The sequence below is a fragment of the Oncorhynchus masou genome, chromosome 27, assembly GCF_036934945.1.
Source record: "Oncorhynchus masou masou isolate Uvic2021 chromosome 27, UVic_Omas_1.1, whole genome shotgun sequence".
In the NCBI taxonomy this organism is placed as follows: Eukaryota; Metazoa; Chordata; class Actinopteri; order Salmoniformes; family Salmonidae; genus Oncorhynchus; species Oncorhynchus masou.
In genome coordinates, this window is record NC_088238.1 from 20,141,358 (window position 1) to 20,163,788 (window position 22,431).

At 42.0% G+C, this 22,431-nt stretch overlaps 2 protein-coding genes across 4 annotated transcripts; both read right to left on the minus strand.

The window, feature by feature from the left end:
* Positions 1-1,306: 1,306 nt before the first annotated feature.
* On the minus strand, positions 1,307-11,348 carry LOC135515739 (zinc finger and SCAN domain-containing protein 2-like). 3 transcript variants are annotated; one of them, XM_064939440.1, is made up of 9 exons: positions 11,160-11,348; positions 10,250-10,378; positions 7,840-7,932; positions 7,637-7,732; positions 7,281-7,391; positions 6,962-7,082; positions 6,279-6,852; positions 3,650-3,714; positions 1,307-3,554 (listed from the first exon to the last, which is right to left on the minus strand). In XM_064939440.1, exons 1-9 carry the CDS (start codon positions 11,166-11,168, stop codon positions 2,203-2,205), a joined length of 2,550 nt encoding a protein of 849 aa, XP_064795512.1. In that variant the 5' UTR covers positions 11,169-11,348; the 3' UTR covers positions 1,307-2,202. The 3 variants fall into 3 exon arrangements, with proteins under 3 accessions (XP_064795512.1, XP_064795511.1, XP_064795510.1); XM_064939439.1 differs by having other exon boundaries at positions 10,250-10,452; XM_064939438.1 differs by having other exon boundaries at positions 10,250-11,348.
* A 112-nt stretch (positions 11,349-11,460) lies between these two features.
* Positions 11,461-22,424, minus strand: LOC135515741 (high-affinity choline transporter 1-like). The gene is made up of 9 exons (XM_064939445.1): positions 20,231-22,424; positions 16,614-16,797; positions 16,370-16,483; positions 16,052-16,207; positions 15,468-15,616; positions 14,946-15,089; positions 14,520-14,673; positions 14,187-14,404; positions 11,461-14,060 (listed from the first exon to the last, which is right to left on the minus strand). Exons 2-9 carry the CDS (start codon positions 16,795-16,797, stop codon positions 13,494-13,496), a joined length of 1,686 nt encoding a protein of 561 aa, XP_064795517.1. The 5' UTR covers positions 20,231-22,424; the 3' UTR covers positions 11,461-13,493.
* Positions 22,425-22,431: the final 7 nt, after the last annotated feature.

Below are 22,431 nucleotides of genomic sequence, written 5' to 3' on the forward strand. Positions count from 1 at the left end.
GTGGAGTAGGAAGCTATGGAGCCACTAGTTAATGATGTAGGGAGCTATGGAGCCACAAAGTAGTGCAGCTGCCCAGTGACACAAGCCTACCAGATGAGCTAAACTACTTCTATGCATACTGCCCCAAGAGGCTTCTTAACAGTTTCTACCCCCAAGCCATAGGACTCCTGAACACCTAATTAAGTGGCTACCCAGACTATTTGCATTGCCCCCCCCCCCCTTCCCTCTCTTTTACACCGCAGCTACTCTTTTATCATCTATGCATAGTCACTTTAATTCTAACCCACAGGGGCGGCAGGGTAGCCTAGTGGTTAGAGCGTTGGCCTAGTAACCGAATAGTTTCAGCTCAAATCCCTGAGCTGACAAGGTACAAATCTGTCATTCTGCCCCTGAACAGGCAGTTAACCCACTGTTCCTAGGCCATCATTGAAAATAAGAATTTGTTCTTAACTGACTTGCCGAGTTAAATAAAAGGTTTTAAAAAAAATTTATATATTACCTCAATTAACTGGTGCCCCTGCACATTGACTCTGTACCGGTACCCCCCTGTATATATTCTTGTTATTGTTATTTTACTACTGCTCTTTAATGACTTGTTAATTTTATTTTTATTCTTATCCATACTTATTTATTTTTACTGCATTGTTGATTAGGGGCTCATAAGTAAGCATTTCACTGTAAGGTCGACACGTTGTATTTGATTTGAAATTAATATTTGGCTGCATTTACACAAGTAGCCAATTCTTATATTTTTTTCACTAACTGGTCTTTTGACCAATCACAGATCTTTTCAGAGCTGATCTGATTGTTCAAAATACCAGTTAGAGGAAAACGTATCAGAATTGGGCTGTCTGTGTCATCTCAGCCTTTGCAGCAGGAACTCCATATATGGGCATAGGCTAGTCACCATGACACAGTTACCTCACACACTAGGGGCACGTTCAGTAGGTCACAAGTTAGTTTTGGAACGTTCAGATATAAATATGTAATGTCAAACAAACATGCTGCTCTGACAAGGAATCATGTCAGCTCTCTCAGTTCTATATGAAAAGTTCTAAAATTCAAAAGGCACTCGCACATCTGAGCTAACATTTTTGCAGGTGCATGGTAACAGTTGAAAAATATGAGAAAAAAAGAAGAAACCCGCACACTGCAAAGTTTGGCAACTGAAAGTGGCCCTGCATGCACATGACCATAAGCCATAATTATACCTCACACAAGTTTACGTTTAACAATAGAAAACACGTAATTGCTCAAATACCTACTACCTCCATGTGGAAATGTAGATGACAATTATAAATCTATAAACGGTAATATATAAAAGTTTAATAAAAAACAATATTTACATTTACGTATACACCTGTTTCTGTGTATTATTTTTAATTAAGCCAAATGCTTATTACATATAGAATAGGTAAGGTAGAATATAATAAATTAAGCCTACTGTAACAGCTTTTATTTGCATAGAAGAAAGAAAAAAAATACACTTGTATTTCAAAGTTCAAATATTGTCTTCTCAGTTTTTGTATTGGTTTTTATGTTGACATTTGTTACATTCAAAATAAACTGACTCAAACCACAAACGTCCAGAGAGAAGCAGGCCCAAACGTCCAGAGAGAAGCAGGCCCAAACGTCCAGAGAGAAGCAGGCCCAAACGTCCAGAGAGAAGCAGGCCCAAACGTCCAGAGAGAAGCAGGCCCAAACGTCCAGAGAGAAGCAGGCCCAAACGTCCAGAGAGAAGCAGGCCCAAACGTCCAGAGAGAAGCAGGCCCAAACGTCCAGAGAGATGCAGGCCCAAACGTCCAGAGAGATGCAGGCCCAAACGTCCAGAGAGAAGCAGGCCCAAACGTCCAGAGAGAAGCAGGCCCAAACGTCCAGAGAGAAGCAGGCCCAAACATCCAGAGAGAAGCAGGACCAAACGTCCAGAGAGAAGCAGGACCAAGCTAGAAAGTATCATAAAATGGCTCATTTATATGACACATACTGTAACTTGAAAGAGGTTATATTATATTTTGAAATGTTTATTTTCCATCCATGTTGGCAGTAATGTACACAAACTAGTTTCACAAAAAGGCATGGTGAGCATGGTTTTCAGTTATACATTGACATTATTCAGCATAACACATTGACAGACAGTGAAACAGCAATCCATGGTAACGCTTTTCAGAATGAAACCAAAACAGGAAAACACACCGGACTCTCTCAAGTGTGTGTTTGTAGGTGTCTCTTCAAGTGTGTGAGACGGGTGTAACTTTTTACACAGTGATGGCATGGGTATGGCCTCTCTCCTGTATGGGTGAATTGATGTTTAGTTAAGACAGAGCTCTGCGCAAAACTCTTTCCACACTCAGGGCAGGTGTAGGGGCGCTCTCCTGTGTGACTGCGTATGTGAACCGTCAAATGACTTGACACTGTGAAGGCCTTTCCACAAACTGTGCACCTGTAAGGTTTCTCTTTGGTGTGAGAGCGCTCATGCTTCTGCAGGTCACCGACTGAGCAAAACCCTTTCTTGCAACGAGAGCAGATGTGAGGTCTCTCCCCCGTGTGAATCCTTGTGTGCACAGTAAGATTAGCCAACTGAGAGAAACACTTCCCACAGTAAGAGCAGCTGTATGGACGCTCGCCCGTGTGAGTCCTCATGTGTGACGTCAACTGACTTTTGGAGATATACTGCTTATTACAACAAGGACATGTGTGGGGTTTCTCCCCCGTGTGTGTCCGTTGGTGGAGTACAAGTGTGGCTAAGGCACCAAAGCACTTTCCACACGCATCACACTGATGGGGTTTGTCCACTGCATGAGTTTTTTGGTGGATCTTCAGCTCAACTGACCCAAAGAATTTGTCTTCACAGTGTCGACAGTTGAAGAGAGGTTCACGAGAGTGAGTTTGCTGGTGACTCTTTAGTTCGGAGCGGGAACTGCAACTCCGTCCGCAATCCGTACAGTTGAGCTGTGCCCTATGTGTCCTCTTGTGTTGGAGCCGTTCACTTAAAGATCCAAATGTTTTCCCACACTTGGAACAAGCATACCCCCCCTCCACTGAATGGGTCCTGTTGTGTCTGGTTAGGCTCGACAGGAACTTGAAACGTTTTTCACAGAGAGAGCAGTTGAACGACGGCGTCACACTATGTGTTTGCTGGTGCTTTCGCAAATCAGAAGTCGTCTGACAACTCTTTCCACACAACAGACATTTGAGGGACTTGTGAGTAGATAGGTGTTTGAACCGCTCGCGGAGAGATCTGAAACTCTCTCCGCACTTGGGGCAATCGAAGGTCGCGTCTAGACAGTGTTTTTGGTGGTGTTTTGAAAGCCCAGTTGAATTACTGAAGGTCTTTCCGCACTGGGTGCATTTGTAGGGTCGATCTCCAGTGTGAATTCGCTGATGCTGAACCAGTTGAGATGGATAGATAAAACACCTTCCACACTGGGAGCACTTGTTGGCAATACGCCGTGCAGTGGACAATGCTTTGGAAAGGGTCTCCGAGGATGGCGATACGTCACTAGGTGGTGGTTGAGCGCAGCTAGACAGCCGAGAAGACTCCCCTGAAGCAGGTTCTGTGGAGAATAAAGCAATAAAATAAATGTCATTGTCTTTGCACAACTATGGAATCCTTGGGGCCCCGTTTACAAGTACGTTTCAAAAGTCTTACCGTTGTTTTCTTCTTCTGTGTCATCATGGTCTGGAGAAAATGGTCTTGATTCTTCAGCACCAGTCCTGTTAGGGGAGGATCCACAGCGCATGTTCAGTTAAATACTAATGCACCACAGTATTAGATAACAGTAGTTTAATATAATGGATTCAAATGTAAAGATGCATGGTGTTGATGGTGTATGTCAAACAAACCTAACTATAACATTTTCCAACTAGATAGAACTGCCAAAGGGGGTGGAGTTGCAATCTACTACAGAGATAGCTTGCAGAGTTCTGTCATACTATCTAGGTCTGTGCCCAAACAATTCGAGCTTCTTCTTTTAAAAATCCACCTTTTCAGAAACAAGTCTCTCACCGTTGCCTCTTGTTATAGACCCCCTTCAGCCCCCAGCTGTGCCCTGGACACCATATGTGAATTGATTGCCCCCCCCCATCTATCTTCAGAATTCGTACTGTTAGGTGACCTAAACTAGGACTTGCTTAACACCCCGGCCGTCCTACAATCTAAGCTAGATGCCCTCAATCTCACACAAATTATCAAGGAACCTAACAGGTACAACCCAAAATCCGTAACCATGGGCACCCTCTTAGAGATCATCCTGACCAACTTGCCCTCTAAATACACCTCTGCTGTCTTCAACGAGGATCTCAGAGATCACTGCTTCATTGCCTGCGTGCGTAATGGGTCCGCGGTCAAACGACCACCCCTCATCACTGTCAAACGCTCCCTAAAACACTTCAGCGAGCAGGCCTTTCTAACCGACCTGGCCCGGGTATCCTGGAAGGATATTGACCTCATCCCGTCAGTAGAGGATGCCTGGTTGCTCATTAAATAAGCATGCCCCGTTCAGAAAATGTATAACTAAGAACCGATATAGCCCTTGGTTCACCCCAGACTTGACTTCCCTTGACCAGCACAAAAACATTGTGGCGTTCTGCATTAGCATTGAATAGCCCCCACGATATGCAACTCTTCAGAGAAGTCAGGAACCAATATAGTCAGTCAGTTAGGAAAGCTAAGGCTAGCTTTTTCAAACAGAAATTTGCTCCTGTAGCACCAATCCAAAAGTTTTGGGACACTGTAAAGTCCATGGAGAATAAGAGCACCTCCTTCCAGCTGCCCATTGCACTGAGGATAGGAAACACTGTCTCCACTGATAAATCTACGATAATCGATAATTTCAATAAGCATCTTTCCACAGCTGGCCATGCTTTCCACCTGGCTACCCCTACCACGGCCAACCACTCAGCACCCCTTGCAGCAACTCGCCCAATCCCCCCACCCCACACTTCTCCATCACGCAAATCCAAACAGCTGATGTTCTGAAAGAGCTGCAAAATCTGGATCCCTTCATATCAGCTGGGCTAGACAATCTGGAACCTCTCTTTCTAAAATCAACCGCAAAAATGGTTACAACCCCTGTTACTAGCCTATTCAACCTCTCTTTCGTATCATCTGAGATCCCCAAAGACTGGAAAGCTGCCACGGTCATCCCCTCTTCAAAGGTAGAGACAGACCCAAACTGTTGTAGACCTATATCCATCCTGCCCTGCCTTTCTAAAATCTTCGAAAGCCAAGTTAATAAACAGATCACCGACCATTTCGAAATCCCACCGTACCTTCTCGACTATGCAATCTTGTTTCCGAGCTGGTCATGGGTGCACCTCAGCCACGCTCAAGGTTCTAAACGATATCATAACCGCCATCGATAAAAGACAGTACTGTGCAGCCGTCTTCATCGACCTGGCCAAGGCTTTCGACTCTGTCAATCACCGCATTCTTGGATGAAGTCTATCACAGTGCCATCCCTTTTATCGCCACAAGCCCCATTTCTTACCCACCACTGCAACCTCTATGCTCTCGTTGGCTGGCCTTCACTACATATCCGTCGCCAAACCCACTGGCTCCAGGTCATCTATAAGTCTTTGCTAGGTAAAACCCTGCCTTATCTCAGCTCACTGGTCACCATAGCAACATCCACCCGTAGCACGAGCTCCAGCAGGTATATTGCACTGGTCATCCCCAACGCCAACACTTCCTTTGGCAGCCTTTCCTTCCAGTTCTCTGCTGCCAATGATTGGAACGAATTGCATATATCTCTGAAGCTGGAGTCTTATATCTCCCTCTCGAACTTTAAGCATCAGCTGTCTGAGCAGCTTACCGATCACTGTACCTGTACACAGCCAATCTGTAAATAGCACACCCGACTACCTCATCCCCATATTATTACTTACCCTCTTGCTCTTTCGCTCCCCGGTATCTCTACTTGCACATCCTCATCTGCACATCTATCACTCCAGTATTAATGCTAAATTGCATTTATTTTTGCCTCTATGGCCTATTTATTACCTACCTCCCTACTCTTCTACATTTGCACACACTGTACATAGATCTTTCTATTTTTATTTTATTTTGTGTTATTGACTGTACGTTTGTTCATGTGTAACTCTGTGTTGTTGTTTTTGCCACACTGCTACGCTTTATCTTGGCCAGGTCGCAGTTGTAAATGAGAACTTGTTCTCAACTGGCCTACCTGGTTAAATAAAGAAATACATATAAACAAATAAATAAATAATAAAATAAAAACCTAATTCACAAGCACAATTCCAACACACTTTGCTCTTACGTTTCCTGTGAGGATTCAAGCAGAGGTGTATCAGAGTTCACACTGGACTCAGCCATCCTCTCTTCTAGGCTCTTTCTAGATCTCTTGGAGGAATTGACTCTGTGGTCCCCTTCGCTTTTGAGTGTAACTTGGGCGGGAAATATGGGGGGGTTTTGAGCCACACTGGAGGTGACCATTGGAGAGTTGGCTGCAAGGTCTGGTGCTCCAGCAGCACACAGGTCCCCAACAGCCCCTTCACATCTCCTCTGGTCCTTTGCTTCGGTAATAACCATTCCCACAGCACTTGTGTTTTCATTCTCCTCTTCCACACCTCTCTCTGTGCATTTATCATCATCGCTACCCATGGTAGACACTCTGTCTTCTTTACTGTTCTGGTTTCCATCTAAACATGCTCTTGATTCTGCCTGTTGATAATCTCTGCTGTCTGACAAAGTTTCCATCTCTCTGCTTACATGGGTAGAGCCTTCCAAGTTAGGCAAGACATCTAATTTGCTGTCAAAGGTATATGCCACTCTCACTGTGGTAGGGAGGGACAGTGAAGCGAGGATGCAGTCTTCTGCAGAGGAGGGAAATGCTGATAGACACAAGGGTAGAGGACAGTAAAGTAAAAAGTCAGTATGTCAGAAGTTAACATGTGGCCTGTCACAATGTGTTTCTTGTGATAAAGGAGCTTAGATTATCACGTTTGTCTAACTTTCCACAGCATGTGTGGTGCTGAAGCAGGTATTGCAGGTCCTCTGTGTGAGAAAGAGACTGCAGACACTCATCCGAGGCAGAGGGTACAGCGCTGAGCCAGGATGCAGTCTATGAAGACAGCACCCCCGAAAATGAGAGTGTAACAAAAGCATAGAAATCCTTTCACCTCTCAAACATCACTCTCAATGTGTTAAATGCAACATTTTAAAGGTGATGATATAACAACAAACATAGAGCCAAAATGGAGCTCATAAAGACTACATTGAATATCAGGGATATTTACATCTCCCTTGGTTTTCTCTCTACCTGCTTAAGGTCTGGCACTGGTAGCAGATCTTCTAGTCTGGAGAGGAACTGACAAACAAGTGCTTGCAAAGCTCTGTCAAAATCACAGCCATACACCACAGGGAAATCTGCCTGAGAGGGAGATGGAGAGAGCAAGTGAAAGGAGTCACACAATTTGTATGGCAGACAAGTACGTCCGCAAACCAAGGATAGATCATATTGATGTTGCTGCCCTTGGCACAGTTGCTATAGCAGGAGGGCAGACTGACCATTCGTCAGAGATTAACTATAAACTTTTTTTGATAATTCAACTGGTTAATAATGTCTGCTATTCAGTGACAAAATGTTGTTATTCACAATTAACATTTAAGCCATACCTTGAAGAATTGGATCCTCTCGACTGGGTCTTCAAGAAGGTTTTTGGTGAGTTTGAGGAAGTTTTCTTCCAACTCATGCATCTGTGCATCATTATTCTGTAACATAAATCCAACACAATGATACAAAAAGCAGGGCAACCAGAAAATGTGATATATTTGACCCTATATACAAAAAAGTGCAAGAACATACCATACCAACTCACCTGTGAAAGACCACAGGATGAGAATCTGTCAAGATGGATCTTAATTTTGTTGAGGTCTTCTGGATGCTCATCTTGAAACAGCTGAAGAGTTACCTGAAAAATATTAACTGTATCCTTGGCCGTGTCTACACTTGAAGTAGGTAGTTTACATACAAAGGTTGGTGTCATTAAAACTAGTTTTTCAACCACTCCACAAATTTCTTATTAACAATCTATAATTTTGGCAAGTCAGTTAAGACATCTACTCTGTTCATGACAAAAGTAATTTTTCCAAAAATTGTTCACAGATTATTTCACTTATAACTCACTGTATCACAATTCCAGTGGGTCAGAAGATTACATACACTAAGTTGACTGTGCCTTTAAACAGCTTGGAAAATTCCAGAAAATGATGTCATGGCTTTAGAAGCTTCCGATAGGATAATTTACATAATTTGAGTCAATTGGACGTGCACCTGTGGATGTACTTCAAGGCCTACCTTCAAACTCAGTGCCTTGTTTCTTGACATCATGGGAAAATCAAAAGAAACCAAGACCTCAGAAAAATAATTGTAGACCTCCACAAGTCTGGTTCATCCTTGGGAGCAATTTCCAAATGCCTGAAGGTACCACATTTATCTATACAAACAATAGTGCGCAAGTATAAACTCCATGGGACCACGCAGCCGTCATACCGCTCAGGAAGGAGATGCGTTCTGTCTCCTAGAGATTAACATACTTTGGTGTGAAAAGTGCAAATCAATCCCAGAACAACAGCAAAGGACCTTGTGAAGGTGCTGGAGGAAACAGGTGCTATATCTACAGTAAAACAAGTCCTATATCGACGTAACCTGAAAGGCCGCTCAGCAAGGAAAAAGATATTGCTCCAAAACCGCCATAAAAAAACTGACTATGGTTAACAACTCCACATATGGAGAAAGATTGTACTTTTTGGAGAAATGTCCTCTGGTCTGATGAAACAAAAATAGAACTGTTTGGAGGAAAAATTGGGAGGCTTGCAAGCCGAAGAACACCATCTCAATAGTGAAGCACGGGGGTGGCAGCATTGTGTTGTGGGGGTGCTTTGCTGCAGGAGGGACTGGTGCACTTCACAAAATAGATGGCATCATGAGGATGGAAAATTATGTGGATATATTGAAGCAACAGCTCAAGACATCAGTCAGGAAGTTAAAGCTTGGTTGGATTATTTTGAAAAATAATGCCCTTTTTTTTGGCTAGAGTTATTTGCAATCCCTTTAACGTTGCTTGCTGGCTAGCTACAGAGGCTAGCTGGCTAGTAAGCTACAGTAGTTAACTACTGTCATCAAGTTGTTGTCATTATCATATTTAGCTTATTCCACCGTTTGCAGAATGCATACTGGCATTTGAATATAGCGCAGGAAAAGGGAATTGGGACACATTTAAATGTAGGTGTAGACGCATGATGTGTTCGGATTTCCATGATCAGAATACAAAAACAGCATTAATTGTCAAGTCTACACGGCCTAGCCCTTGATCATGACTCTGTTCCATTTTTTATTGATTTAACCTTTATTAATTGAACTTTTAGTACATTACACATAAGAGTCATTGGATGAAGGTGTCTTCTGTACAGAGTTTTGTTAAGAGCCCCTATGCTCAATCTGAACATTAACACGCATCGCTTGCGGTACGGTTTTGGAAACATAAAGACCTTCTTTCATATTAGCGAGAAATAATAATAATAAAAAAAGGTTTAATTGATACACACCTTTTATAGGGATAATTATGGTTCTCACGCGGCCATATCTCGTTACAGCGCATGTTTACGGAAGACAGAGGGACCAATTGCGCTAATTATCTATCTAGCATACCTGTGTGTAACCGAAGAAGGCCGGCAGAATCGTGTTGTCACTAAAAAATACTGTTTGCTGCAACTGTGATCAAGCCGGTTAAAACAGTGTACAGTAAGTGAACATTTTTGCATTTATGAAATAATTTGATGTGATATGAAAGTAGAGTTTTTTTTGTTTCTAGAACCATATCACGTAACAATTGAAATCGATTCACATCTTGTGTCCTTTCAAATTTGTACCTTGTAAAAACACTATATATATATATATATATATATATATATAATATGACATTTTCAATGTCTTTATTGTTTTGAAACTTCTGTATGTGTGATGTCTACTGTTAATTTTTATTGTTTACCTTACTTGCTTTGGTAATGTTAACACATGTTTCCCATGCCAATAAAGCCCCTTGAATTGAATGGTAGTATTTGGCTGTCATAGCCAATCTACCTCTGAATATAGCATAAGGTCCTTGGACCTTCAGGAGTAACGGTAGGCTCCTTAAGAGTACATCTGGGCTAGACACAGCCCTTCATACACCTGACACATTGTTAAACACATTACTACACCCAAGGTACGTTTCAGAATTTACTTACCCTTGCCCTTAATGCCAGAAGAAGCAATGTCCTCTGTCTGTCAGTTATAAGTTCTGGGACAGTTTGTGTAACCACTGTCACAAACTCCTCTAACTTTCCATAGTGCTTGATGGCCCTCTGATGCGCTACCTGCCACATAAATGCAGACATCAGCCGTAGAGGTGGGACCAAAAGGCGCAGGGAGGAGAAAGGGAGGGGGTAATCTATTGTGTAGAGAAGGATGTACAGTAATATCAAAGACAGTACAGTATAAAGATAACTGCTTCTCCAATAGAAATCCCTGATCTTGCTTGTAGGAGATGTCATGGCAACGTCGGCTAGCTAAGCTCATGCGCAGAAACAAGTCATCGTCTGACGGTGATCTCGCGCCGAACTGCGAATGTCTATCAACCAAAGGTTGCTAATTCGAATCTCATCAAGGACAACTTTAGCATTTTATCTACTTTTCAACTACTTTTTAGCTACTTTGCAATTACTTAGTATGTTAGCTAACCTTTCCCTAAACCCTTTAACCTAACTTCTAAACTTAACCCTAACGTTTGCCACCAAGCTAGAATTCGTAACATATCATACATTTGCAAATTCGTAACATATTGTACGTTTGAAAATGTGTAACATATAATACGTAATATTGTACTTCGTAACATATCATACAAAATCGCTAATGGACGTCCACAAATTATTACATACCATACGAAACTTAACATATAATAAACGGCAGGTGTTGATTTACATACAGAATAATACGGCATGCTCTGAGACCAGGTTGCAAAGCTAGCTAGCTGGGGCCATATAGACATATAGATCCCTCATATAAAAATAAACGGTGTGCTAAAATAGCTACAATGTCCACAGCAAGTTTGAAGCCATATATAACTAGGCTACCGACAGGAGGCTGTTAGCTACATACCCATAGCATCCATCTTTTGCTGTGTTATAAGTCTGCTAAATGACTGTATCAATGCTGAAAACTGTTTACAGCATTCTGCTGTAAAACTGCAGTATTATTATTAGACGTTGTTCTAAAATGCATGAACAAAACAGAAAGAAAAAACGTGTCCTCGAGTATTGAGCTACTTCCGGGGTGGGAACGTCCACAAAATTATCAAAATAAAAGTCCTTTTCGCTGCACGTGTTCTGATCATGAAGTAACTTACTTTACATCATTCATGAAGCTGTATCTTTTTTCTTTTTGATGAGGTGGAAGTAACTAACAAAAACATAAACATGTTTATTGAATTGAATACCATTTAAATAAATAATGGTTTGATTCATTGACAAATAATATGATCAGTTCATTATTACCAAATTAATTCAACTGTAAATGAGATACAGGCAGAAGAAAGGCCTTAGATTTTCTTTGACAGTATTCAGTCCTTTCTCCTCAGTCTGATCCTTAGCAGCCACAGCTGTTAAAGATCACATTCTGACAGACCTAATTAACACATCCCATCTATGGGGCAGTAGCCAGTAAGGAAAAGGGGGCCTGCCAAACGTGACACAAGAAGGACTGTGGCTGAGGAGAGAAGTAAGGGAAAGAGCAAAGAAGAGGTATGTGTGTGTGGGCACATCAAACAGGCCACAGAGGAAAAGCCCTATCCCAAAGCCCAAACACACTCCATAATCATTGATCTGTCTAGACAGAAATAGGATAGCTAACACCACTGTGTATATGATATTATAGACACTCAGGATCCAGAATGTGCACACAAAGAATCTCCATTGAAAATGCTACTTCCAGAACCGAGTTAATATGTGTCTGGGAGACAAACTCTTAAAGTGACAGTTCACCGTTTTACCTTGTTTTTCCACCTAACTAGGGTGGTGTCATTCATGCTTGATCACTCGTTATTTAGCTTGTATTTTTCTTTCTTTCTAAACAAACAGACTTTGAAGGATATTCATACAAATGTACCATAAACATGAAGATGACAAACAAGTAACAAGAAAAGGAAACCGTACTTTCCACAAGCTACATTTCTTTGAAAAGGTAACATTGTTTATTGAATTAACCTCTCTTGGGTAGGTGGCAGTATTTTCACCTCCGGATGAAAAGCGTGCCCAAAGTAAACTGCCTGTTACTCAGGCAGAGAAGCTAGGATGTGCATATAATTGGTAGATTTGAATAGAAAAAAATGTTAAAATAATGTCTGTGAGTATAACAGAACTGATATGGCAGGCGAAACCCCAAGGACAAACCATCCAGGAAAATTGAGGTCATAGGATTTTCCAGTTGTTTTCTATGGGATACCCTTATTATTAAGAACATAGCTGCAGTTCTTATGGCTTCCACTAGATGTCAACAGTCTTTAGAAATTGTTCGATGTTTTTCTTTTGATAAGTTAAGAAATAGTCACTCCAGGTGGACTCTACTGTTTTGGTGCGCGTGAACTGGAGCACGCTTCACGTTGTTTTTATCCGGTATTAGAAACAGTTTATTCTGTCTTAAATTCAATTGATTATTTACATTTTAGGGTACCTGAGGTTGGATTAGGAACATTGTTTGAAATGTTTGGACCAAGTTTACAGGTAACTTATTAGATACTTTGTAGGCATGTTGGGCGAGTTGAAACCGGTGTATTTCTGAATCAAACGCGGCAAATAAATTGACATTTTTGGGACATTTTGGGACATAAAGAAGGACATTATCGAACAAAATGACTATTTGTGATGTTTCTGGGACATTTTGGAATGCCAACAGAAGAAGATCTTCAAAGGTAAGGCATTAATTATATCGCTATTTCTGACTTTTGTGGCGCACCTGCCTGGTTGAAATATGATTTTCATGTGTTTGGTGCAGGTCTACAATTTTGTTTCTGGTGTCCTTTGACAGCTCTTTGGTCTTGGCCATAGTGGAGTTTGGAGTGTGACTGTTTGAGGTTGTGGACAGGTGTCTTTTATACTGATAACAAGTTCAAACAGGTGCCATTAATACAGGTAACGAGTGGAGGACAGAGGAGGCTCTTAAAGAAGAAGTTACAGGTCTGTGAGAGCCAGAAATCTTGCTTGTTTGTAGGTGACCAAATACTTATTTTCCACCATAATTTGCAAATAAATTCATTAAAAATCCTACAATGTGATTTTCTGGATTTTTTTCTCTCATTTTGTCTGTCATAGTTGAAGTGTACCTATGATGAAAATTACAGGCCTCTCTCATCTTTTTAAGTAGGAGAACTTGCACAATTGGTGGCTGACTAAATACTTTTTTGCCCCACTGTAACTATCTACATGATGGAACCCCAAGTCATTGTAAAGACCTCATATCTTCTGTGCTCGCATGAGGAGATGGGTCCATCTGCCTTGTGTTCAGTCCAATCTTCTCAGTCAGATCCTTAGCTACCATATCCTTCATCAAAATCCTCCTTTTTTGACCAAGTCCATATACATCCCAGTTGTCAGGCAGTAGCCCTTTAAGGAAAAGGCAGGCTGCGAAACGTGACACAACCAGGATGGTGGCCAGAGAGACCAACATGATGCCGGTGCGGAATGGGAAGACATGCAGCAGATGCCCGTCCTCGTGTAGGCTGTCCCAGGGAAGGGGCATGAGTCCAGGCACACCGAGCAGGGGCTCTCCCACTAGTAGCCGCAGCAGTAGCCCTACCACAAGGCCTGCCAAGGCACCATACCCATTGACCTTCCCAGGTAGAAAGAGGACGCAGATCAACTGTGCACACACTACCGTGTACATCACATCTCCACTGAGAATCCAGAAGACATACACAGAGGAGGTCGTCATTGCCAAGCCCGCCCCCATGAAACCAAACAGTAGGATGGACACCTTTACAACCCGTAGAATTTGTTTCTCAGAGGCCTAAAATTAAGAAGAAAAATCAATTGCAGTGCCCTATTCAGTAAATTTGTGGGAAACATTTACAAATAGATAGTTACATAGAATAAACTAAGATGTTTGTAAGTAGATTCTCCAACTTTCTCTCACCCTTTTGCTGAAAATGTTTTTGTAGATGTTTCGGGCAAAAAGGGACGCAGAAGACAGCAGGGCCGAGTCAATAGATGACATCACGGCAGCAGCAATGGCGCCGATTCCGGCAAGAGAAACGAAAGGTGGACACAGGTAGCGCAGGGAGATGGGCAGAATCATACCCGCCTTGCCCTGCTCGTAGGGAGTAGGTAGACCAAAACTGGTCTGGTTCCAATCTAAAAAAAGCAAGCTTATGAGATTTACAGAACTCCCAGTGATTGACATTATTGGGACAGAGTCGGCTCCTCCCATGAAGCCTACTCCTCCATTTTGATGAACACACTGCTGTACCTGTGGATGCTGCCACAGCACCAATGAGAAGAGGTGGTATGGCGAGGATGAAGCAGAAGACAGAGGCAGCATAGCAAGTGAACTGAGCCTGAGCCACAGTGGCTGTGGCCAGGACTCTCTGGTAGAAAGCCTGGTAACAGATTCCACCTAGAGTCTGAGAGAGCGAGACATTGAAATGGACCATAAAAATGTTAAAATCCAAAAACTGACAGGATCTAAATGAGAAAACAACCAGCACAGAAAATAGAAAGGTAACACAATACAATGAAAATGATAGGGTCTTCCTTTGGGAGACATTTAGATATAGATCTATACAACAGATGGTCTGTGATGTGGAATCAACTAGATATTAGACCATGTTTGAGGTTTGAACACCTATGACAAACTGTGAAATTGGAGTGAAATGTGACTTTAAGTTGACATTACCACCAGTAGCAGGTCATCCAGCCAGCGCCCTGCATCTGCCAACTTCAGCCTGCCGGTCCATGGCTCCTGATACAGTTTTGTCACCGCTGTGACTGTAATGTCTGTTGAGGCGGGGCTCATCAGTATGAAGGGCACACAGAACCACTGGAAGGGAAAAAACAAAACCACAAAATCGCTGAAAGGAAAAAAAACTAAACCACAAAACCATTGAAAAGGAAGAAAAAAAGAAGTTGAAGCAATTCCCATACAGAAACTCTGACACGTAAATAAAGTGAATCTTGGCGTGTATATATACCGTAGACCACACACGTGCCTCACTCACTATAACACATTGACCCTATAACCAATAGTTATTCCGCTGTCCCCATAGCAGAAACCTTTGAAGAACACTTTTTGGTTCCAGGAAGAACCCTTTTGGGTTAAATGTTGAACCCTTTCCATAAAGGGTTCCCCTATGGGGACAGACAAAGAACCCTTTTGAAACATATTTTTTTCTAATAGTGCAGGACAAAGTTTTATCACCAGGCTGAGGAACATGAAGATGAGCTGGATGACATCAGTGTAGGCCACCGAGTACAGCCCTCCCAGTAATGTGTAGAGAACTGCCACGGCAGCAGACAGGGCCACAGCCAAGGGTGATGGGATATCCATGATCACACTCACCGTTCCCCCTAGAGCAAAGCATTGTACAGATTGTTCACACATTCTAGCTAGCGTAGTAGCTTGCAAGCTTCTGTGTGTAGCCTATAGCCATCAACATCCCTGAGATCTAGTGTCATGATGTCGCTAGAAGGCCTCAACCATTCACCCAATGTATAACTTACAGACATGCCATGCAGGTTCATGCACTCATTCATGCATCAGGGAGTTGGCCAACATCAGCAACTAATAATGTAAGAGTTTAGACTCATTCTCATGCTTCCAGATAATGTGGTGGTGGAAAACAATTACTTATTCTTCAATAAATTACATCAAAGAATCACTCAGAGAAATCTAAGCTAGAGACAGTTTTTCCACGTGACATAACCAGGTAAACGTGGCTCTAGTCCTGGCACGTGCTAAAAGGTGCTGTGATGGCTATTTTGCTGACAGAACAACTGACTTACCCAAAGCAGCGAGCACACAGGCTATCCAGAAGATGTCAGCAAGGAGTGATGGGACAAAGAGAATAGCAGTTAACGTGTTTCCATACTTCTCCTGGAACGGATCCATTATGGTGACGTAATTCTTCTCTCGGACCGGTCTCACAAAGAACAACGCACCTGCAGTCACAAATCCATTTACTGTGAATTATTTACCTTACATCACATGGTTGCCGTGTGTTTGATGCCATTCCATTCACTCCATTCCAGTCATTATTACGAGCCATCCTCCACTCAGCAGCCTCCACAGCCCAAGTGTTATGATAACATAACCATACATACCTACAACCAGGCTAAGGACGAAGCCTATTGGTCCGATGGCCCAAGCCAGGCCTCTTTTAGGGTCGTAGACCACCTCAGCATTGCCTAAGATGAAACCTCCTCCCACCCATGTAGCTGTAGAGAGTGGGTGGTCACAGAGAACAACCACTAAACATCGAAAAACACTAAAGTACTTTGAAAGAGACTCAATGACTTTCAAATCTGTGTGATCTTATGTTACAAGTTAGTTAGGTTGACAACACACCTGTGGTAGTGAAGATGCTGACCCAGATGTTGAGGTTCCGCCCTCCAACCATGGCAACCTCACTAAGGTTTCCAGTGCACTTCCTCTCCTCGCGTTTGGACTTCCTGGACGCCCAGACGCCTGTCGCGAGGACGATGAGGTAGAACACCCCGATTGACAGCAGGCCGGGCCAGTTAAGCGCCATCTTCAGGGAGGAGAGGGAATTTCTATAAGATACATGAATATTGACGACAGACCATCGAGACTTAGGCCAATGTCACACAGAGATGGACGAAAACGTAAACTCAGCAAAAAAAGAAATGTCCTCTCACTGTCAACTGCATTTATTTTGAGCAAACTTAACATGCGTAAGTATTTGTGTGAACATAAGATTCAACAGCTGAGACATAAACTGAACAAGTTCCACAGACATGTGACTAACAGAAATTGAATAATGTGTCCCTGAACAAAGGGGGGTCAAAATCAGAAGTAACAGTCAGTATCTGGTGTGGCCACCTGCTGCATTAAGTACTACAGTGCATCTCCTCCTCATGGATTGCACCAGATTTGCCAGTTCTTGCTCTGAGATGTTACCCCACTCTTCCACCAAGGCACCTACAAGTTCCCGGACATTTCTGGGGGGGAATGGCCCTAGCCTTCACCCTCCAATCCAACAGGTCCTAGACATGCTCAAAGGGATTGAGATCCGGGCTGATTCACGCAGATGAGCAGGGACCCTGGGCATCTTTCTTACAGTGTTTTTCAGAGTCAGTAGAAAGGCCTCTTTAGTGTCCTAAGTTTTCATAACTGTGACCTTAATTGCCTTCCATCTATGTTCATTAGTTGTTTATGATTCATTGAACAAGCATGGGAAACAGAGTTTAAACCCTTTACAATGAAGATCTGTGAGGTTATTTGGATTTTTACAAATTATCTTTGAAAGACAGGGTCCTGAAAAAGGGACGTTTCTTTTTTTGCTGAGTTTATATAGTTTTGTCCACTTTGTCCATCAAAAGTTAAACTAATTCATACTTTTTACGTACATCTAATGATAATTTGCATAATGTTTAGCAAAACTCTGGTTGCCTCTTGATACAAACTGTTAAATCGCTCAGAGGCTGTCTACTATAAATGGCCAATGTCCACCAGCAAGCAATGCTTCGCCCTGAGTAGCTTGCCATGTGGGTGCTAGCAAGCCAACAACATGATAGGTACTGCTAGGTATCGACAGCCAATCCAGTAGGGGCTAGAAGCTATTCTAAACTTTAATTGGTTGTGCAATATTGGCAATAATTTACATATATCAAGCTTTCCCCAATTTAAGTCCTTCACTGTTCAGGGTCTGTTCAGCGAGCTTCTCTTGCCTTGCTAACTTACTTCCTTACGCTGAAAATTAATGGGCTCCGTAACTTTGTCGGAGGTATCTCTTGCTAGTGGACATGCCCGGTAAGTGACGGATCACTTCAGTTTGTTATTTCCAAAGAAAAGTAGCTTGTGGTATCAAACAGCATTCACACAGGTAGGGAATTTATCAATAGCCAATCCAGCCCGTTGTTCAAGCTCGCGAGAACTTCCCTCCCCCGATTGGTTAATCACACAGTTCAGCCTAACTTTTTGCCTCTTTCTGTTCACCAGAATTGGTTTGCCTCACTCATTTAACCCTGGTGCTTTGCTGAAAAAAATGTACGGCCATTGTGGTATGAGTCAGATTGACCCGTATAGTTTAAACACACTCAAGACAGTCAAAGAATCAAGTAAAAACAACCAAAACTTTGTCTTGTCAGACCTTTCAGAAAGAAGAAATGCAAAAATATTTGATTTAAAGAACTCTATATTTAAGTACTATTTGTTAAACATATTTTCTTTCTCACAAACAAGCATTTTCTGTTGGAGCTCATTTTTGAGTGTCTGTCAGAGATCTGCTGCTCTCACACTGAGAAGCTTGGGAAAGCTCCTTTTCACCCAAACATAATTATAAAAGTTCAACCAGAACCAAAATAAATTCAGACATTTGTTTATTTTGGACCTGTGAAATATCTATACACATGAAAGCCTCCGGGTCAAAATGACCCACAACATCATGTTTGTACACAAAATCTACAGACATTCTACAACACATCAGTGTGTCCACATTTTGAGTTAGGTTCATGATGCTAAACGACGACAAGGTTTTTAATTTCACGGAGATAAAGAGAGGTGAACTAGTATTTTAGGGGTCAAGTTGATTAGCAACTTAATAGTAGGGTTAAGAGGTGTTTCCATCCTTTGAAAAATAATGACTCCTGCAATTTGTCACATAGTGCACAACCTCTGACAATGTCTCCTTGTGTCTTTTCCTCCCATTGGAAATGACTTATTTCTGGTTGTTTGATTTCTCAAAGTAATGTCCAGTATAAACGTGCTGTTAGGGTGAACTCCAATCTAATTTGCATAACACCAGCATTTAGAACAACAGAGAAAGGAGTCCACTTCACAGGAGTCTTCTCCACGTGGAATATATGGGAGAAATGAATGTGAAACCCAAATAAGGGTAAAGCTAGGTGGGATTTGTGTTCAGAGATGTTGCCATAGATCTTCATCTTCACCTTAGCCCAATAACTCACCAAGGCAACCAGTAAAGAGAGAGCAGATTTGCATTCAGTCAGTCAGTCGGTTTCATTAACATGCTGACTCACTCACACACACACACGCATCCCATACCAAAATCTCTTTACAAAGGCATTACACTGGAACCACATACTAGAGGTAGATGGAAATATGTGAATGGTCTTGCACATAAGAAAATGGTAATGTATTTACTGTATAATTACAAAATAGTTATGCTGCATGTCATATCAAATCAAAGTTTATTTGTCACGTGCGCCGACTACAACAGGTAGTTTTTCACCTTACAGTGAAATGCTTACTTACAGGCTTTAACCAATAGTGAAAAAAAGGTATTAGGTGAGCAATAGGTAAGTAAAGAAATAAAACAGTAGTAAAAAGACAGGCTATATACAGTAACGAGGCTATAAAAGTAGTGAGGCTACATACAGACACCGGTTAGTCAGGCTGATTGAGTCAGAACTAGGAAATTATACTTTCCAAGTGTGAAACTTGGGTATCAGAATCAACCAATAGGAAGCTCTACGCAAACAACTTACGTTAATTTTAACTCAGAGGTTCCCGAGTTTCTGACTTGTCAAAAAATGTAGCATTACACTTTAATTACTACACACAAAAAAATGTTTCTATCATTCTGCATTCAAATTCATTGTGGTTTCATATATGGAAACTGAGACAATATTGTTATGTAAATAAACAGATCTTGTACAGTTCTGTAATATGTCTTCGCAATATTTTCATAAGACCAGACAGTACAGTACACCCTTCAAATGTTATTATATTTCTAAATGTCAGTCAATTATGCAAATACAGTATAACATTTTAATATAAATTTAGTCCTATTTTAATGTTCCAATATTCAATAGATACTGTCACATATTTAATTGGTTTTATATACTTTGTAGTATTTCTCTTCAAGTTCAGTAGACACTTCTTTGATTGATGTTTCAGCATTGAGACATACCAAAGTGTACTCCCAAGTACGATCAATATGGCAAAACAAATATAAGATGCTAAGAACTGTTTAAACTTACCTCGATGCGCAATTTCCTTGATCCTCTCAGAGGAAAAACCTAAATGTACTTTGAGAACATCTTCTAACTCCTCCCTCTAGTCCTAAGAGTTTATTAGTGTAGTCAATATAACAAGTTAATAATTGATCATTACAGTACACTTATATAAACTAAACTAAAAAACAATTGTAGTAAAAATATGTTGACCACACTGTGAAAAATATATTAGTGGAATTTATGATTTACTGATTTTTTAGCTTTGCACTACTACACTGAGCTGTATTCTGTCACCGTCAGTTACATCCCTTATAAGGAATCATTATGGTCTGGGATTCCAGTGCGCCAATTTCCTCATGTTAATCATTAAACTGTCTGGCCCATATCCATATCCTGCTGAGACATGGTGGCCCCCAATACAAGTTAGTTCAGGTGTGACCCCACAGCATAAACCCAAACCCAGCGGGACCAGGTGGCCACTTTGTCAAGGGTCAGCTTGCAACTCAAGCCAAACATTCTTTCACTCCAGGGAAACTGAGTCAATTAAAATCTAAGCTAAGTAACGCTCTGTTACTCAACTCCATATGTAAAGAAAAAGGCAAAAGGGAAATGTTGAGACTTTGAGCAACAACTGACCACTGTTGTCCTGTTGCGTGACCACATTCTTTCACAGTGGAGAGCTGAATAAAGGACAGGGCAACTAAAGCCTAGCGGCATTGAGAAACCCAGTGATAGTTCATTTTTTCAAGTCTCTCATTGATGTCACCCCCTGGGTTTGTCAACATCCCCCTCTCTATCCATCACAACTAAGAGGGGGATGAAATAGGACATGGCTGAAGAATAGGGGTGGATGGGGCTTCTTTTTGAGGTGGCTGTATCTTGTGCATGTTGCTACAGGGTTTTGTCTACATAAATGAGCTGACAGGTGCATTTCATATATGTAGACTACATAACTTGAGTTACAGTTATAATGTAAGGTTATTTTATATTATTTTCTATATGATAGTAAAGTGGAACCCTGAACATATAAAACTATAGAAAGCAATGTGTTCAGCCAGCCTTGAATGTGTCATAGAAGCCTTTGGAGGGTCCCTGCCTGGTAGCATTTATGGTTTCCTCATAACCAGGCAGTCTAGTAATTGGACACATAATGACATGGTATGACACCAATGCGGAGGACGACTTGAAGGGTCATGTTCAACTGCCCCACAGGGTGGAGCCTCTCCTAGACAAGCTGTCACGCTTCTTCAATGACTCTGGCAGCCACCACCTTGCCGTGCTGTCCCTGGCACCTGGATCCACTATTGTGTCTTGATTTAACTTCACCCTATGACAGGTGGGGGGGAGATGGTGTCGAGGGACGGTGCCCTGTGGGTCAGGTCTGGCGCATGTGGGAGGAAATTAGTTCAGGGGCCAGACAGAGTAGCCCTGCGTTCAGCCAGGCAATGCTCCCAGAGTTCCCCATCAGGAAGGTAGGCCCTGTGAGCTTCAGACATGACTGTTTCTCCAGCCCAACTACTGCCACAACTATAGCCTCTAGTCCCACTCTTTCCACCAGTACTCCATATCCCACTTCTGTCAACACAGTCCCAGCCTCGGATCCCACTGGTGTATCAGTGCGACAGACAGACCCCTATCATTGGATGGCCAGTGTGTTGACAGCTCTGCTAGTGGTCTGCTGTCTCTTTCTGGCAGTCACCCTTACATTTACAGTTTTCTATTTCTGTAGAAGCCGTGTGAGGGTAAGGACTCTTGCGATTTGGCCCTCAGAGGGGGTTGTCCCAGGTCACACCATGGATCTGAGGACAATAAGGCCAAGCATGCCCCCCTTGTTCCAACCAGAAGTACCCCCACCTCCCCAGAGGTTGTGACTTAATGCCTCACCAGCCAGTGGAGAGCATCTGTCTCCCACATATCTCCAGGGAAGACTACCTTATCAAAGAGCAGTGTATTTCACCCACCTCCACAATACCAGTTCCCACCACAATACCAGTTCCCAGTTAATGGATCTTAGGAGGGCAATTAGGAATGTGCCTTTTGTACTGGAACTGTATTGCTGTGATAATCTAGACATATTTGTACTTCTATGTACCAAAATGTACAAAGCATACATTTTCATTTTTCATTTCATTGAGGAATCTTAAAGTAGAATTAAGATGCAATTATCCATCATAACTGGATTTTACTACTGTATATTTCAGACAAAAACCTTCCAAACTGACAAA